General features: G+C 42.7%; 1 protein-coding gene across 1 annotated transcript; it reads right to left on the bottom strand.

The window, feature by feature from the left end:
* Window positions 1-692: 692 nt before the first annotated feature.
* Window positions 693-14,632, bottom strand: LOC118575770 (zinc finger protein 883-like). Its single transcript, XM_036176173.1, has 4 exons — window positions 14,432-14,632; window positions 13,799-13,837; window positions 11,043-11,169; window positions 693-3,090 (listed from the first exon to the last, which is right to left on the bottom strand). The coding sequence occupies exons 1-4, from the start codon at window positions 14,516-14,518 to the stop codon at window positions 1,301-1,303; spliced, it is 2,043 nt and encodes a 680-aa protein (XP_036032066.1). The 5' UTR covers window positions 14,519-14,632; the 3' UTR covers window positions 693-1,300.
* Window positions 14,633-14,942: the final 310 nt, after the last annotated feature.

Genomic DNA, 14,942 nt, shown 5'->3' with positions numbered 1-14,942 from the left:
GCACGCTTTTGAATCTTCGTGCTCTGTTTTTGGCTGTCTCTCATAGCAAATCCTGCTATAAGCAACCAGAAATAATTTATGTAACAGCCTGAATTCAGACTCAGTTAAAATTTCAGGACACAAGATATGGCCAATTATTTTCCAGAATACGTCACCTATGGTCCTTGTTTTCACATAAAACCCCACCTCTCAACTAATCGAAGCTCATGGCGATGTATCAGTTATTGTTCCTATTTGGCTCGCCTAATTTCTTAAGTGACAAATGACACTTGGAGTCATGGACTTGTTTCTATGAAACTCAGTGAGAAGGTCCCTTCAACAATCTTGGGCATCATGTCAAATCATGTGGGAATGATAGAACAAATTTAAGTTATGCTAAGAGCACTGAACATTGTAGGTCTAACAAGTGACCTCACCTTCAAGGTAACCTGTGGTCTAATAAAAACAAAACACCCTCCTCCCAGCAACAAACAAACAGCAAGCATTGAGGCAAAAAGCGAGGCCTGAACAGCCTGTTTTGTGCCACTAAAGGTCTTGGGAAGCAACATATATGAGAAGTACTCTTTCCTACAGCAGTACCCCCACTGCGGCATGAATGGAGCTGCCTCAAAAACTGTTCCCATCTATACAGACAGGGCCTACGGTAGCCACACAAGGCTGTGAATAGAAACTCTTGATTAAAAATACACGAAAATAACATAAGGCCTTTATTATTGCACAAAACAGCAGGAAGTTACTGGCTAGTGATCTTGGAGTATATAAACAGTAACATGAATCATGTGAGACAAAGAATGAAAAAGAAGATAATCCTTTCTTGAAGCCTCGGAGCTAAACCCAGACCAGGTTCTTTTAGGCAAAATACAGACCAAAGAAAGGGATTAAGGTCATTTGCAAGGCACAGGCCATTGAGGCTTTCACTAGGGAAGGGGAGAATATGGGCATGTTGGGGGGAATATGCACTCAATTCAAGATGCTAGAGGAGAGACACTTTTGAGGAGACACTTTGGCAGTGACTTAATTCTGGCAAAAGAGACATTTAGAATGTGCAGGGGACCTCCAGTACCAATACATATGCCTGGAACGCATAGTACTTTGCTCCTCTGAATACTCGTGTGAGGCTCTCTAGTCTGCTACAGGGAACAACAATGTCATTCTCTTGGGAGGCCTAATGGTTTTTTCAAATACTAGGCTTCCAGGAGCTGTGATGGTCTACCCAGTGTTGAAGGATTTCCCACATTTTCTGCCTTTCTGTGACATTTTTTCATGTTAGAAGGTGCTAGAGGGTTGTCTAAGACATGCCTCATTTGCTATATTTAGAAGGTCTTTCTCCAGCGTGAAGTAATTGATGCCGAGTGAGGGTAGATACTTGGCTAAAAGATTTCCCACATTGGTCACACTCATACGGCCGTTCCCCAGTGTGAATTCTGCTGTGTTGAACAAGGTTGGTAGTTCGGCTGAAGGTTTTCCCACATTCACCACATGTATAAGGCTTTTCCCCAGTATGAACCCTCTGGTGCTTAACCAAGTCAGCTCTCCGGCTAAAACATTTCCCACACTGATCACAATTGTAAGGCTTTGCTTTCGTGTGAATTTTCTGGTGTTCAGCAAGATTGTAGCTTTCCCTGAAGAATTTCCCACATTTGGCACACTCATAAGGCCTTTCTCCAGTGTGAGTTCTTTGATGTCGATCAAGTCTGGATTTGTACTCAAAGGCTTTTCCACATTCCTCACATTTATAAGGACTTTCTCCGGTGTGGACTCGCTGGTGTCTAAGAAGGGTGGCTTTTTGCGTGTAGGATTTCCCACACTGTTCACACTCATAAAATTCTGTTGTAGTGTGGATCCTACGGTGTTCAATGAGGTAGAAGTATTGTTTAAAGAACTTACCACATTCCCTACATTCATAAGGCCTTTCTGCACTGTGGGTTCTCTGATGTTTCATGAGGGTAGCTCTTTGACGAAAGCATAGACCACATTCCCCACACTCATAAGGCTTTTCTCCAGTATGAATTTTGGAGTGTTTAATAAGGTTGGCACTTTGGCTAAAGGATTTCCCACATTCTTCACAATTATAGGGCTTTTCTCCAGTGTGAACTCTCTGATGTACAGTAAGCGTGGCTTTGTGACTAAAAGACTTTTCACACTGTCCACATTCGTAAGGCTTTTCTGTAGTGTGAGTCCTCTGGTGTGTGATCAGGCTGACGACCTGTCTAAACAATCTTCCGCAGTCACCACATTCATACGGCCATTCTCCTGTGTGTGTTCTCTGGTGCCGGAGAAGACTAGAGTGGCACCCAAAGGCTTTCCCGCAGTCCACACACTCATAAGGTCTTTCTCCACTGTGAACCCTGCAGTGTTCACTGAGGTTGGAGCTTTGACAGAAAGACTTTCCACATTCACCACACTTATAGGGTTTTTCTCCAGTATGCCGTCTCTGGTGTATCCTAAGTGTGGCTTTTTGGCCAAACAGTTTCCCACAATCATGACACTCATATGGTCTTTTGTCAGTCTGGTCTGTCTGGGATGGTACAAGTGTGCATTTGTTTAAGTCTTGCTTACATTTGCTAGATTCAGCACCCCCCCTTTCACTGCAAGCTCTCTGGTACTCTAGAAGCTTGTGCTGGGGGCTGGAAGATTTCTTATACTCATTTGACTTAGAATTATTTTTATCACTGTGAAAAGTCTTTCCATGCTTAATTTTGTTTTGTTTCTCACCTTGAGGAACGGCCCGGGGTTGGAGAAGATTCCACATATCTGGGAATTTCTCTCCAATCTTACTACAGATGAAAGGATTCCTTGATACATGGAATATACAACTCTTCACAAGGGAGTCCACATCTCTTTTTAACCAATTCTTGGCTCTAGGATGCTTCTGGTCCAGGAGGTTTGCACACACCTCAGTCAAATATGGTTTCTGATCAGGAAGGTCATTCAGATGCAAGATGTCTTTCAAGACTGAAACACAGATGTCAGAAGGATGAGTCTTCTTTGTGGGTAGATCCTCCTTTGGAGTCCTGACCTGTGGTTCTTCAGCTGGTGAAACACTCTGTACACAGGTTGTTTCTTCAGCGTCTGCTTCATGCCAACAAACTGAAAGGACAGAGAACATATTCACTGTGGCTGAAACTGCTAATTATGCTTTAAATTTATTTTCATTATTGAACTCACCATGAAGAGTGGCAATTTTTTTAAAAAAGTATATGCTTAGCTTTATATTTAGATCATCTTATGATTTGAAAGGTACATGAGAAGAAAATATTTGCCTGAGCTTCAAGCTACTTTTATTGCAAAGACAGAAGTTGTGTCAACTAGAGAGGGAAAAATGACATAAATCAATTTCTGAGCCTTTGGCAGGTTTCTGTCTGAAAGACTAGCTAGTGTTCAGTGATCTGCTTGTAGCCAACTATCTATAGGTGGATTTCATTTTTGTGGTTGGTGGAGGTAAAAAGGAATATTATTTAAATGTTTCCATACTGAGAGCCACTGGTAGCAAAAGTCCATGATAGTATACAGCAGTGACAACTGGAGTTCAGAAGGTCAACATATCAGAACTAAGGGTTCTGTTAGAGGAAACCACCACACAAGGCGTTATGGACTTACTGCCTTTTGAATGAACTGGCTGTCTCTTGTTGTAAACTTCTTGTGCAATAACAGATGAGTCTCCCCATTTACTATGCATCTCCATGTTAGTGTACATGTAATCTCATGATTGCATCTCAATCTTGGGCACAACTTTCCCTATACATCTGGGGTAATTGGATACTTGTCTCCAGCTGTGTTTATTTTTTCATTAACATAAATCTGGCCAGAGCCATTCTCCAGACACAAATATTTCAGCTAAGATACCTTTTTATCCAAGGACAAATGCAGATCAACATTAGCTCATCTCACTTACAGATAAAATAACCACTAGCAATTAAATCTTTAACTCCTTATCTTCACCCCGGGTTATTTACACAAGACCCTAATTTAAGAGATTTACTGTTCACATTCCTGGGATGGTGTTTTAGATACTTGCTAGTTACTGAATTAAGGCAATTGCTCTGACCCAAGGAGATTGCTGTCAAGGCTTGTACAAAGACCAGGCAGGTGACAGGTGCCAAGATTTTTTTCTTGTGCAAATTAAGTTTGAATTCCTCCTCAGCCAGGTGCTGTTCCTAGATGCCCTAATTGATCTTAGCTTTAGTTGGCCCAACCAAAGAACTCCCTTTAGTCACTCCCCTTTTGGGTTGTAATTGGAAGCTGACATTTATTGCTTTATGTGTGGATCCTTATCACCTCTCTCTCTCTCTCTCTCTGATCCTGAAAACTTCAAGGCTTGCATTCCTTTGTCAAAGAATTACTACTTGGGTATATATACTGGTTCTCTCATAGCCCGGGAAGAATTGATGGAGAAGAACAAAGATGAGGATGGGGATGGAAAGAACTAGATAGAATGAGAGAACAGCAGGAGGGACTGAGAGCAGGAGGACTGAGAGCAGGAGGACTGAGAGCAGGAGGAGGACCGAGAGCAGGAGGACTGAGAGCAGGAGGAGGACCGAGAGCAGGAGGACTGAGAGCAGGAGGACTGAGAGCAGGAGGAGGACCGAGAGCAGAAAAGAAACTGTGCAGATAGAATTGATTTAGAAGAATGAAGTGAATGGACTAAAGAATTTAGGTGCTTAGATTCATTTGATATCCCTCAGATTAGAATCCTCATCTGGTCCTTAGACTCTTCCATGGACCCTGGGAGAAAACAATAAAGGCCGGACCTGTTACTGTTTTCGTTATTTCCAGAGAAGATGAGAGTGTAGAGGGCAAATAACCAGTCCTCCCCTTATAGGCCCCAATCTAGACGTTAAATGGACACATTTCTCCAATGTCTACCTCCTTAGCTCCTTTTTTCTTAAAGATTTATTTTATTATTTCTATGTATTATGTACATAAGTGTATCTGTGTATATATGCACATACACATAGGCCAGAGAAGGTGTCAAATCTCCTGGAGCTGGGTTGTAAATTCTGAGCTGCCTGAATGGGCATGCTGGGAATCAAACTCCAGTTCTCTACAAGAGTAGCAAGCGCTCTTAACCACGGAATCCTTCTCTCTCTATCCCTTTTCCTTTCCATTTTTTGGTTCTTTCTTCCTTCCTTTCTTTCTTTCTTTCTTTCTTTCTTTCTTTCTTTCTTTCTTTCTTTCTTTCTTTTCTCTCTCCCTCTCTCTCTCTCTCTCTCTCTCTCTCTCTCTCTCTCTCTCTCTCTCTTTCTGCTTTCTTCCCAACCATTCATTCCTTAATTCCTTAATGTGTGGGAAGGGAGGTCAATTCTTTTTTATTTTGGGGGGGGGGCTCAGTTCTTAATAGATAGCATAAAATCTAACTTAGTTCAGTTGCTGCTAGAATAATCCAGATCGAGCACTGCAAACCGTATTTTCATAGTTTGTATATCCAAGAGCAGACTCCTTTGCGCTAACTATCCCAGTCATACTCTAGCTGAGACGGCCATATCCTGGGGATGGAGAGATGTCTCTGTGGTTAAGAGTGAGCACTGCTCTTCCAAAGGATGCAGGTTTGGTTTCCATCCCCCACACTGGATAGCCCACAACCATCGGGAAGTCTAGCTCCAGGAGACACAATTTTCTTTCTGGCCTGTACTCAAGTGCACATGACCTGCCCTCCAATAAATCCCTTTCTTACATTTGCATCCTCAGCACCTGCTGTTTCCTCACAATACTCTGAATGATGCAGTCTACCTCTCTCTCTCAGAAATCAATCCCCTTTCAATCGCATTCACCTCTCCATGCTGCCACTCAGTCACCTCTAGAAATTAAAACCTGCAGTATGTATCAATGAGAATGTGACAGCAAGCAGGGCCGCTCATGTGGTGGAGCAGTGGCCATTGCCTGGATTACTCCTGTTACTGCCTGAAGTACTGATCAACACATGCTGCCCGACTGCCCTTCTGAGCACAGCATGCCTGTGCTTTGGGAGGTACTTGTTTGTGTACTGTTCAACTTAAAACTGTTACAGGTCACACTGTATGGGGAGTGTTATGTTTTCTCAATGTATCTTTGGGTCCAAGGGCTGCAGGTTACTTGTGTGTCCCTGGGCCTGTGTTCCTGGGGATCATAGGGTAAGGTAAGAGCAGGATGGGCTATTGCTGTAGCTGCAGGAGATCTGATGGGAGAAAAAAGCTTCAGAAGAAAGAGAGTGAGGTGTCCCTCAGTATAATTTAAAATGTTTGAGGGTGCCGCTGGACAGGCAGGCAGTGAAGGGTAACATGGTGGGCTAAAGGTTGGATACAGCCTCAGTGGCATTCTACACTGACTTTATAACATACTCTCTACCTTTACAGATGTTGGTAAAGAGGGTCACAAGGCCCCTAGTTGAGAAGCCTATTAAGTTATCATAAAACAAAGAGTTCAGAAAAGAAAGCTAAAGTTACCAGTGTTCTCCCAGATATAGAGCCCAAGCACATTATCTGAAAGCAGGATACCTAAGAAACAGAGGTCACCATTTCTAACAGAGACTATTCCTAACATAACAAGGAGCTCACCGAACAACATCAACCCAGAAGGTGCAGACCCCGGGCCTTTCCTACCTCCTATGGTCATCTGAGGTGCTAAAAATGGAAACTAAAGAAACCAAAGGTTCAGGAAGTTAAAAGCCCACATTCAACAAACAGCAATTCAAACAGAGATAAAGAGGGGAAGATTAAAAAAGAAAAAAAAATTGGTAAGAAAAAGAAAAAGTAATACAATGATCACACACACACACACACACACACACACACACACACACACACACATATGTGAATGTATGTTTTAAAAGAAGATTCAACTCCATACCCAAAGGCCTAGCTCCAGACTGGCTTTGCCTGGCCTAAGATCAATCAAGCAGTTAATGCACCACTTTTATCTGGCCTAGCTCCATCCCACAGATCCCACACTTGCCCAATCTAAGGCAGGATAGAATCTCACATCAGACACATAATGAAAGGAACAAGTCCACATGCCCAGGCTACACTGAAAAAACAAAACATCATGAAAGACCAAGACAGCATGTTTCCCATCAAAACCACTGGTCTGCTAGAAATGTTCTTTAATGAGAATTACCTAGATGAGTCCCAGGATACGGAATTGAAAAGGAATCAGGTGTGGTGATACATCGCTGAGAGTTTGAGGCTAGCCTGGTCTACATACTGAGTTCCAGGACAGTCAGAGGTACATAGTGTGACTCTGTATAAAAAACAACGAAAACAAAACCATAAACTTTATCAAAGACTTCAAGGAGTTTAAAGAGAGCATGAACAGACACCTAACTGAACTTCAACAGGATGACAATAGACACCCGAGGGAGGTTCAAGAAAATACAAATACAAGGCTGAATGAAATGATGAGTACAACTCAGGATTGGCAATCTCAATTCCGTACAGAAGACTCATGCTGGAATGAGGGTGGACTTGAACAACTCAACAACTCAACTAGAAAGTTAGCAAAAGCCTTACACATGGAATGGGCCAAACAGAAGACCAAATATCAGGTCTTGAAGATAACTCAAGAAATCAACTAGAAAACTCAACAGAAAGCCTTATAAACAGAATGGATAAAGTAGAAGGCAGAAGATCAAGTCTTGAAGATGAAGTAGAAGAATTAGACCACGCAAATGATAATTATGAAAAAAATTAAAAACACAGGAAAGGAATATACAGAAATTTTGGGATACCATGAAAAGATCCAATCTTCTGATTTTATTTATTTATTTTTTAATTTTTAAAATTTATTTTTTTTCCAATCTTTGAATTTTAGATGTGGATGAAGGATAGGAATTTGTGGTCAATGGCAAAGGCCAGATCTACAACAAGACCACAGAGAAACTTCCCTAAACTAAGAAAAGACACATCCATACAGATACAAAAGCACACAGAACACCAAGTAGACAGTACCAGAAAAGAACCTCCTCATGACATATAATAGTTATAACACTAAATGTACAGAATAAAGAAAGACAATTAAAAGCTATACGAGAAAAATACACCAAGTTGCTTATAAAGGAAAAGACATCAGAACAACAGTTGATTTCTCAATGGAAACTTTGAAAACCAGAAGAGCCCCAGTGCAATGTACTCCAAATTCTAAAAGACCATGACCACCAGCCTAGACTACTCTACCCAGCAAAACTATCTTCCATAATTGAAGGAAGAAAATATTGAAGGAGAAAGAAAAAAAGTTCCATGAAACAAACAGGCTGAAAGAATTCATATCCAGCGGATCAACCCTAAACATAATGTGGGATGCAACACTTTGGAAGGAAAAGAGGAATAAACATTGCCAAGAGATACAGACAGCAAAACAATGACTGTAATCAACCGACACCTTTAAGTAACTTTAAATATCAATGGCTTTAATTCTCCAATCAAACAGGCTGAGGAATGGATCAAGACACAAAAATCCAGTCAGGCAACCACCCAGGAAGCAGCGGCAGTTTCCAAGATAGCCTGGGCTGTTACATAGAGGATCTCTGTCTCAGCTGCCCCCGCTCCCACCCACCACCCCCAAAAGAAAAGAAACAAAAATGTTTCTTTCTTTTGTCTACAAGGAATTCACTCCAGTTTTTGAAAATAGGCACCGCCTTCAAGTGAAAGACTAGGAAAAAATACTCCAATAAAATGGGACCAGGAAGCAGTAGTTTGCTATACTAACATCTGACAAAACAGACTTCATATTATAACTAACTATAGGTGATAAAGAAGAACACTTCATTCAAATCTAGGGAAACATTAACTGGGAAGACATTACTATCCTAAACATATATACAATCATACCTGATTTCATACAAAGTGAATTACTAGAAATAAAGACATAGCTAAGCACCAACCCACTAATAGTAGACACTTTCGATACTCCACTTTCTCCATAGACAAGTCAGCTGGACAAAAAACTCAGAGAAACATCAGCATTAAAAAGACACCATATATCAAATGGACTTAACTGATAACTACAGGATATTTCCTCAAACACAAAAGAATACACATTCTAGCTACAGCCCATGGAAGTGTCTCTAAAATAGACTATATCCTGGACATAAAACAAATCTTAACAAATTCCGAAAAATAGAGACAACTCCATATATCCTGTGTGATCATAAAATGATAAAACTTAAAATCTAACAGCAAACAAAACTCTAGTAAGTGCACAAATCCAACGGAATTAAATGCACTATTGAGTGTTGGGCTGGCAGTATCCCAGAGGTAAAAGAAAATGGAAAGACAACACAACAAAACCTCTGGGACACATTAAAAATTGTCCTATACGGAGAGTGTACAGTCTAAGTGCTTACATTAAAAAAATCAGAAAGCGCTCAAATCAATGACTTAACGAAGGCAACTCAAGAATTTGGAAAACGCAAGAACAACACAAACCTAAATCAGTAGATGGCAAGAAATAATAAAAACCAGAAAGAAATGAATGAAACAGAAATAAAGACAACACAGCAAAGAATCAAACCTTGACCCAACTAATCAAAAGAAAGAGAGGACCTAAATTAACCAAATCAGAAAAGAACAGGGAAATATTGCTACTGACAGCAAAGACATTCAGAACATTACAAGAGAATAAAGAAATCCTGCATTTAAGTGGGAGCAGTTTTTTTTTTTTTTTTTTGGTGTGTGTGTGTGTGTGTGTGTGTGTGTGTTTAACTGTGTGACCTATTTGAACTCCTGCTAGATAAACTGAATCACTGGACACCATTTGCTACCTGGGAAACACAGACTTGGTGTTATGAAAACCTACAACTCATAGCTACTTTCTTTTTGGTTAGTATGTCAGTTACTTTCCATTGCTATGAGAAAACATGATGACCAAGGTGACTAATTGAAGGAAGGATTTATTACAGTTCCAGAGGGCTAAGAGTTCATGATGGCAGAGTGGAGACAAGGTGGCTGGAATAGGAGGGAATCACATCTCCAACTGCAAGCAGGAAATGTTTCAGCCCCACACACTTACATCATAATGCTGTTAGACACACTGCAGATTCCTGGCTTGATCTGAACACAACCTGGATGTCATACCCTGCATCAGCTGTTACTCACTCATGAGGAACAGGCAACCGTTGTGACCATCTTGACATGTCCACCTTGTGAAAGAAATCAGGACTTTCTCCTTAACCCCAAGTTGTTCAACTCCATGGGAAATAGAAAACGTAAGTCTTAAAGAAAGACAAGACAGATGAGTGATTGGTAAACAATGATCAGTATTTTGAAGAGGCCTGGGTAAAGAGTCATGTACAACAATCCAAAGTGCACATAAGCACCAAGCATCACAACAAAGGAAATTTCTGAAAGACACAGCTATCAGACACCAGCCAGAAGTGGGCAGAACTTGGAGAAAAAGGAATTATGGATATGAACATGGCCATCTGGACAAGGAAAGGGCAATGCCACTTTTGAAGCTGTGGTTATTGCTAACTGCCAATTTAACACAGTCTTGGATGACCTGGAAGAAGGGCCCCCTGTTATGTCTGTGGGTGACTATTCTGATTACCTTAATTGAGGTGGATGATCTGCCCATTATGGGTGTCACTATTCCCTGGGCCTGGGGTCTTGGACTGACTATGAATGAGAAAATCAGCCGAGCACTGGCATGCAGGGATTCATTGTTCTCTGCTCTTGACTTTGGATGTGATGCAACCGGTTTTCTCCTGCTGCTGTGGCTTCTCTGCCGTGATGGAATGTATTGTGGAACTGTTGAGTCTACATAAATCCTTTCTACCTCACATCGCTTTTGTCAAGGTATTTTATCAAAGCAGAAGTAAGGAAAGTAAGACAGCCCCATTACTATGACTGTAGGACTTCTGCCACCCAGACATTTTGATGAATACTCGGGGTGGCATGCGTTAGGGTTGCTCAGGGCAGTGAATGTAGCTCAGCACTGATACCCATAACATACCTGTCAAGAAAGTAGGGAAGTCAACAAGGCCTATAGTTTGGCTGTGGAAAGGGCAGAGCTCGTTCTAGGAGAAAGAGGCAGATGGGAACCAAGACCCAGAGGAGGTGCAGGGGCCTTACCCAGTGAGGTTATAAGTGCAAAGTTCTCCAGCATCACATTGAGATACAGTAGCCTCTGAGCTTCATCCAGGAGCTCCCATTCTTCCTGGCAGAAGTACACAGCCACATCTTCAAAGGTCACACAGCCCTGACAGGATGGGGATAAGTCACTCAACGACTAACTTCTTTTTAAGATTCCTAGTTTACTCACCCCCCCAACCCCCTTGCTTACTCCCCTCTTGAAAAGATAAAAAAAGCCCAACACACCGAGACTCACTCACCTGTGATGTCATTCCCAGATCACTACAACCTCCCAATGCACCCAGAGAAAGGTGAGGAAGGAGTAGCTATGCATTTTGGACCTGTCAATAACAAGGCTATCAGAACTTCTTTTGAGGCCACGGGCCCTTAGGAGGAGAGAAGGTGGAACATCAAACCACAGTGTGAGGATTTTTTAAAAATAGCGTTTTGCCCTAAGCAACAGGTGGTAGTTTTGGTTCCTCTGAAGCAGCCTATTTCCTTTTGCATGTAGTGGGTCTTTCTGTGTCTGTTACACCACAGAGAACAGCAGGGGTTGGGACAGCCACTGTTCACCCAGCCAATCCACAGTTACTCAGGCACTAATGGAAGGACCCTAGTACAGCTGCTTCCTTGCTCACAAACCGAGTCCCAGCGTCCTATTGCAATGGCTTCCTTGCTCATGGGCAGAAGTGGAGATTCATTTGCAATTGAAGGGGTATGAGACGCCAATCAACCAACAGAAAGGGGTATGGCTGGGGGGGGGTGAGTGAACCCTGAACCCAAAATAATTCCAAATGGTAGTCAGCTCTAAATGTCCCTCTCTAGTACTTGAAGAACCTTATCAGTAAACCTTATCTGTTCTGCCCTCTGCTCTTTTCCTGTCTTTAACCCTTTAACCAACAGAAGCAACTCACAAAGTCCAGCTGACTTAACTTTGGTCAATCAAGCTAATTTCTTTGATTTTCCCCTCAAAACCAAGTAAGAGATTGCCTGGCATCCTAATCCCAGGGACTGCAGGTGTCGGGATAACCTTTCCCATCACTATGTGTTTCTTTAGTCCATACCTCTCTTATAACAGCTCACTCCCACAGCCACCTCAAACTGCAAACCCCATACCACAAGCATCTCCTTGGGCATTGTTTAGCAGAAGGTATCTAGAAAAAGCTTCCTAAATGGAGGCAAGAGGCTATCTAGTGTGAGACGCAGCTGCCATCCCCTCCCAACGCCTTTATGGCTGATTCTGTTCCTTGCTCTAAGGCCAGCCACCATCAAAACTTGGGGAATGACAGGTTGGTTTCCCACTTGTGTGGCATTCAATGACATCTCACCAGTCACAGGCTTCCTCAAACTAAACTCAACTGAATGTCTAGCTACAGAAGCCCTCCTCTCCAGACAGACATACTGTTCCTCCCAGATGAACACCTATGCCCCCGGGCTCTCCAGCTGTCAAAATGAAACTCCTCAGACACTCCAAGGATCCCTCCCTCCTAAACACTGGTGAGACTGGTGTGTATGTGTTATGTTAACTGAATTATTCCATTTTTTTTTTGTCTGACTTGAGTTCCCCACTTCCTATGGAATTCTTGGCCACCTACCAGATCAGCAACATTCTCACCTAGTTCCTACAGCTCCTCCACTCACTCAGGTGTGCTAACCATGTCTATATCTCCAGCTAGATGCTTAGTCATCATCAGGTCTTGTCATGGCTCCCACCCTTACTTTTCTGCTAATGGCATTACTATAAAGATTGGGTTCCTTCTGGGCATAATGGTGCACACTCATAGTCCAAGCACCTAGGAGATTGAGGCAGGAGAACCAGCTGACTCGAGGTGTTAAAAAAACAGCCTTTAGTACTCGAAGAAGTGAAGAATAAAAAGTAAAATAAAAAAGACTCATGACTGAACTTTCCTAACTGAAAGTCAAGCTATAGTTCTGGGCAAAATCAGCCTTCACCATTTGGGATGTTTCTATGATTAATCATCCCTAGAGTTTCAGATCTGTGTGACTAGCTATCAGCTAACACTCCCACTATGGGTTTTGAAATCCCAATACCCCTCTTTCTTGTATTCATTCATATTTTTTCATTTATTTATTTATTTACCATGTGAGTGCTTTAATTAATTAATTTAGCGTGTGAGTGTTCATGTGTTCAAAATAGCATGCATGTGAAGGTCATGATAACTTGATGGAGTTTGTCCATTTGACCACTATGTGTGTCCTGGGGTAAGAGTCAATTTGTCAGACTTGGTACTAAGTGCCATTACCCACTGAGGTACCATGCTGGTCCTGCCTCTGCCTCTACCTCTTCCTTAGGTTTATTCATTTTTCCATTGTGGGGTGTGGTTTTGTGTGTGTGTGTGTGTGTGTGTGTGTGTGTGTGTGTGTGTGTGTGTATACTCATGGAAATCAGAGGGTAATTTACAGGAGTCAGTTCTCTCCTTCTACCATGTAGGTTCTGGGGGATTGATTTACGTCCTCTGGCTTGGTGGCAAGTGCCTTTACCTGCTGAGCCATCTTACCAACCACTCTTGTCTTTCTTAGGGTCTCACCATGTAGTTCAGGCTGGCTTTGAACTGGTGATCCTTTTGCCTCTGTCCTCCCAAGTGTTGAGATTACAGAGGTGTGCCTCCATGCTAGACTTTACACCCCACTCTTAAGTCCCGCAAAAATGAATTCTACTACCAACTTGAGAGCAGGAGTGGGGCCACACTGGTGAGGTTTTCACCACCTCACCACTCACTCATCTCCACACTCACCTGTGTGCAGACCATATGTGTTTCTGTGGACCTGGAAATCTGTGGGAAGAAAGGTGTAAGAGTCAAGGACCATGGTAGATTTTCATGGGCTCATGCCTTCCAGTGACTCCTGTCCAGTCCCAGATCTCCATGACTTTGCATGTCTAAATTATCTCTAAATCTTGGTGCACAATGCTGAGTCATACCAGCTGTGGGATGTTGCACAAAGCTTAACGTATTATCCCCTCCCAGCCCGTTCTAACTCTGTGCAGCTTTTGGAATATTTTGTACAGTCCATGACCACATTCATCTTCCAATTGGTCCCGTGGGCTCCTAGGTCCCTGAGGACCCAAGTAATAGGCTTCACCTTGTCATTTTTAAGCTAGAATGCTTCCGGCTTATGTGTCCAAACAGGACATTACCAATACCAGTCAATCAATCTCCTTCTGGTCCCACTCTCCCATGCCTCATTATATTAGTTAAGAGAAATGGGGACCCCACCCACGGGCTTGGCACTCTTCTGGACTCAGGTATTTCTTCCATAGGGACATGAGTTCAGCGTGGGTGGGGTAGGATGGGGTGGGTGAGGGGCGCTCAATAGGCTTTAGGATTGAAGTGTCTGGGGTAGGGGAACGCCTAGCATGCAGCACTCACCTGAGCCGGATGCCTCGGAGTCGCCATCGGACTCTGCCGATGGTGCTGGGACCCGCGCACGGCCACCACCGCTGCCGGTGGTCTCATCGGCCGTCACTCGGCGCCAGCTCGCTCTCTTACCTGGTGTCCAACTTGGCTATCCTAAAGCTCAGATTCCTCCAACAATTTATCCAAGGGAAGTTAAACCACAGACAGGTCGAAATGTAGGAAGTCCCGCCCAGTGCCTGTCGGTCCTCCCAGTCTGAAACTGCTCTCTTTGGCTCAGGATTTGCTATTCTGCTCTTGGCATTCTGGGTAATGTAGTTCTTACTGCTCAGGTCCGCAACAACGTCAACCCATGCTCCATTCTCAGAAGATCTTTACTTATTTCTGAATACTTCTGCAGTAAAGGAAAAGTGGGGATTTTATTTGGGAGAACCTATACGTATTCATAAAGGAAAACATTCCGGACGGTGGCATATCCCAGATCATGTTTAGTGAAGGAATATGTTACTCCCAAACCAAAGGTACG

This window comes from Onychomys torridus, unplaced genomic scaffold (genome assembly GCF_903995425.1).
Source record: "Onychomys torridus unplaced genomic scaffold, mOncTor1.1, whole genome shotgun sequence".
Taxonomy (NCBI): domain Eukaryota; kingdom Metazoa; phylum Chordata; class Mammalia; order Rodentia; family Cricetidae; genus Onychomys; species Onychomys torridus.
This window is presented reverse-complemented; position numbering and strand designations above follow the sequence as displayed.

What these genes read in the sequence shown, in the direction of transcription:
- LOC118575770 (XM_036176173.1), bottom strand. Translation starts at nt 14,518, where the DNA reads ATGAGACCACCGGCAGCGGTGGTGGCCGTGCGCGGGTCCCAGCACCAT. An exon ending in CACATATGGTCTGCACACAG is followed by an intron (nt 11,170 to 13,798) that starts GTGAGTGTGGAG and finishes CCATCCTGTCAG; the next exon opens with GGCTGTGTGACCTTTGAAGA. An exon ending in TGCACTTATAACCTCACTGG is followed by an intron (nt 3,091 to 11,042) that starts GTAAGGCCCCTG and finishes CTGTCCTTTCAG; the next exon opens with TTTGTTGGCATGAAGCAGAC.